Source organism: Sinocyclocheilus grahami, unplaced genomic scaffold, assembly GCF_001515645.1.
Source record: "Sinocyclocheilus grahami isolate Dianchi unplaced genomic scaffold, SAMN03320097.WGS_v1.1 scaffold30.1, whole genome shotgun sequence".
Lineage (NCBI taxonomy): Eukaryota > Metazoa > Chordata > Actinopteri > Cypriniformes > Cyprinidae > Sinocyclocheilus > Sinocyclocheilus grahami.
The window spans coordinates 1,089,880-1,094,274 of NW_015505209.1; the positions used below are offsets into that span (position 1 = coordinate 1,089,880).

At 31.4% G+C, this 4,395-nt stretch overlaps 1 protein-coding gene across 1 annotated transcript in view; it reads right to left on the reverse strand.

Moving 5' to 3' along the window:
• Window positions 1–509: 509 nt before the first annotated feature.
• LOC107573023 (Wilms tumor protein homolog) overlaps window positions 510–4,395 on the reverse strand; it is a 20,150-nt gene continuing 16,264 nt past the window's right edge. Inside the window, exons 7-8 of the mRNA XM_016259460.1 lie at window positions 2,553–2,636; window positions 510–1,437 (exon numbers count right to left, since the gene is read on the reverse strand). Of these exons, the coding sequence (XP_016114946.1) occupies window positions 1,316–1,437; window positions 2,553–2,636 (206 nt within the window). The 3' untranslated portion in view covers window positions 510–1,315. The remainder of the gene's footprint in view (window positions 1,438–2,552; window positions 2,637–4,395) is intronic.

Below are 4,395 nucleotides of genomic sequence, written 5' to 3' on the forward strand. Positions count from 1 at the left end.
CAAACAAAACCAAAATCCTGAGGAAGATATTTATTTTATTTCGCAATATTTACTGCCATGACCTTCTGGAAAAAAAAACAATCTGTCAAAAAAGTTTTAATTTAAAAGGAAAACAAGTTTTCATTGCCATTGACAGATGTTTGTTCTTCTTTAAGCATAAACACACTTTATTTTGTTATAATTTTTCAGAAAACAATTCAATTTGTATCTAAAGTAAATTTATTGATTTAAGAATGCTTAGATATTTGTTTTGGCAAACAAAACCAAAATCCTGAGGAAGATATTTATTTTATTTCGCAATATTTACTGCCATGACCTTCTGGTCCAGTTATTTTAGGTCTTAATTTGTTGAAACTTGAATTAAGACATTTTTAAAACCCCATAAACCCTAAATAAATCCAATAATTAAAAATGACACTAAAAGAAACAGTATTTGTCAAGAAACAACTGTAACATTTTTCTCCATTTAAAAGAAAAATTATAATAAATTGAACATTACAAATGAAATTCGGAGCAGAATTGGAGCTTCACATTTCATCAAGTTAATGCCGAGAGTTTAATTTTATTTAAAACAATGACTGTCAATAACAGATATATATTTCAAACATACAAATAAAGCTCATTTTAAAAAACAAAAACAAACCATGTCCATCCAAATACGTTTCACATTTCTTTCCGTTACTTAGTTATAAGAGTCACATTTCCCATGAACAGAATTTTGCCTGTTAGATTTTAATTTTTTGGTGTTGGCTGAGGATTGAAACTAATATATACAACTTGACCACAACCGCCCAGCCACATAACCAGTGTGACCTACTCATAAATTAACTGGTCAAAGAGAGTGGATTTTTACAAACAGCATGGATGAGCACTTCAGGGGAGAGAGTTTCACAATTCCAGATTCAACATGCCAAGGACGGATGTAGTTTGGATGATTTTACAAGGAAAGAAAAAAAACGGTTACTTTTTAATTTACAACAAACAAAATAAATTACTCTAAAAACTACTTCATTAACTGTTAGGTACATAATATTTCACATTCCAAATCTCATTAAAGAAATAAGGTTTCCTCACCGGAAACATGCTTTTATGTTGAAGCCACTGTAATGGTGTATTAGGGCCTGTTGTGAGCTGCCTCTAGGGGGCGCTGCACATGCAGATAAGGAGAGTGTTGTCTTGTCTTGTCAGTTTCCCATATCCAAACCATAACTTGAACTATTATAAAGGAAAACAGACTATTGCTTTTCCTTAAAAAAGCTGCCGTTAATGCTTTAGGATGGGGCCGCACCAGCACCCACTGCCAATGGGACGTGACTCAGATGGCCAGCTGTAGCTTGGTCAGATTCCTCTGGTGCATGTTGTGGTGCCGGACAAGCTCATCAGACCTGGCGAACTTCTTCTGACAGTTTGGCCATCTGCAGTTAAAGGGCTTCTCACCTGAGAGAGATAAACAGGATATAGACATTAGAATGGAATCGAAGCTAAAAGTTGAAGAGCAATAAGGAATATCTACGTTATTACATTATATTGAGGTCACCTAAGAGCAGTGGTTCTCAACTGCTGGGTCGTAACCCAAAAAATGTAGTTGCAGGTATTTTTTAAATGCAAAAAAAAAAGAAATTGAATTAACCACATAATTGTATGTAGGATAACAAATAATAAATAAAAAAATAGCAATAATAACAACAAAATAAATCAAATGTAATTATTTAAATAATTGATACAATTTTAAAGGGAAAACACATTTTAAAAACGTTTTATTTATTTATGTTTAAGGCTGTGCATTCAATCAGTCTTTATCATAAATTGACTGAAATTCATGACACTTGGTAAATGCTATTGAAATGAGATGCACAAAAGCATGAAAAAACATTGAAATTCATTGAAATTCAAGACATTTAGAAATCTAATTATGTTAATACTTTAGCATATAATTGTGCATACGCAGTTATTGATCCTAATGAAATTCATTCTTGTTTTTAGGACATTTTAGTTTACTTTGTATGGTAAGAACTTGTTTAAGTCCTGCTTTTTAACACAATAATACTGTACTATCATTTGACTAAAACAATAAAAACATGCATTATGAATATTTCAGTACTAATAATTATTACTATTGTTATTTATACAAAGCTTGTTTTGTGATCTACTATATTGTTTTCTTTATCTATTATATTTATAGATTATATGTATTTAAATAGTTTTATGATCTATATGGTCACAAATTTTCCATCTTTGTTTTTTCATTATATCAATTAGGTCACTACCTATGAATAGTATAGTTGTGTGTTTTTCTCTAGAAGAGGAAAATGGAAAAAATATAAAAAAATGGTAACAGATTAAGTTGAAAATTGTGAATATTAGTAAAAAAAATTGTATCGCTCTAGTTAAGAACCACTGCAGTCAAATGATTTTTCAGTGTGCTCTTTCGAATACAAACTGAAAACATAATGCTAAAGGAAAGTGACCTCTTAAAGTTCAATTATCCATCAAAGAGTGGAAAGAGAGGAGCGAATCATGAAAAAATGAAAAGGTTTACGCACTTGTTTTACCTGTATGTGTCCGGGTGTGGGTCTTAAGGTGGTCTGACCGTGAGAACTTTCTCTGACAGGTTTCGCACTGGAATGGCTTAACGCCTACACACACACAGGAACACACAAGTGTGGTCACACACACACACACACTAGGAGAGGACGAGTATAGGCTACAGTAGAGGCCATGCCAAAATGTGTCAGAGGGGAAAAAAACACTCTTATATTAAGTATGTGAGACCAACGTCCACAGAGAATCCTAGCAATACATCGGCAAACACTTGCGCTAAATGATTGAGGAAATCATAAAAGTGTTTTCACACACTTGGAACAAGAGTGAAAATGAACATGAACATTTAGACGACTTTAAGTTTTTGTTGAAGATGTAAAGAATTAGCATTATTCTACTTGCATAGCAATGTGTCTTTAGCACGCTTTTAAAAACAAAGCACACACTTTAGCATATTTTTTAAATGAGCACATACTACGAAAATATACTTTAAAATAATATACATAAGTGCAATCTGAATGTAATGTTTTCGGACACTTAACTTCATATTATTGATTAATTAAATGGAAATGTTTTATATTTTATGTTAAATGCAATTAGTTACTTAAGTGTACTTTTTTGACCCACTTAAGTACGAAGTACTAAAGTATCTTTACATGCAATTTTATAATTGTCATAATTATCTTCTATTGTCTTTGAAATATGATTGAAGTGTGCTGACGAATGTATTGACAAGCATTTATGGTAAACTAAAATAAATTTTTGAGTCATTGTTATTGAAACTTCTATGTCATGTACTTAAGTATATTTCTAATGATGTTGCAGTTTAGTACATTCAAATATGTTAGTTTTAAATGTAATATCGAATAACACTCTACAGTTTGAAATTATAATAAAGTACTTTACATGTGCTTTAGTATGTTAGTCAACATATCAAAATAAGTGCACTTCTTTACAGCATGACTATATATATATATATATACAGTAGTCAACATTTGAAGTGGATCAAAAAAGTTCATCAAAGTTGTCCTAAGACAAGAACGCATTTTGGTTTTAGGACAACTTTGATGAAATGTTTTGATCCACTTCAAATGTTGACTAGTGTATATATATAAAAAATCTTCTCACTGCGCACGTAAGCTCGCGTCCTCTGGCTCTTAAATGTTTAAACTGGCAAAGCTTAAATGAGTTTAGCTTAAACACAGATATCAACGTGTGCTGTTCAGGTCTCACCTGTGCGTGTGTGCTATCAGCACCCGGGTGATGACGGAATAAATGCTCATATTCCAGCATACGGCATTCGGATTGAACAAGAGTGAATGGTTTGTCCACGTTTTTTATTTTCATCGCTGTAACTGTTGTTGTAATGTATTGGGAAGCCAGAATGCGCATCCATCAACAGAAACATATATTGGCCGAACCCTGTTTGTTTTACGTGTTATTTATAGCAATCCATATTACAGATGCGTTGTCAGATTTAAGTTGAACCGCGGTCCTAGCGCGTGCCGGACCGTGTGTGGAGAATTAAATTAAAATTTATGCATTTAGCAGTCGCTTTTATCCAAAGTGACTTACAGTGCATTTAGGCTATACATTTTTTTCCCAGCATGTAAATATAAATATTTATAATTTAAATATTCCCCTAATATGGTGGAACGGTTCGCGGAAAAAAATCGAACCGTACGGTTCTCCACACACGGTATATATATATATATATATATATATATATATATATATATATTTTAAAAAAAAAAAAAAAATATATTTATAGAAAAATATATATATATATATATATATATATATATATATATATATATATATATATATATATATATATATATATATGTTTGTGTG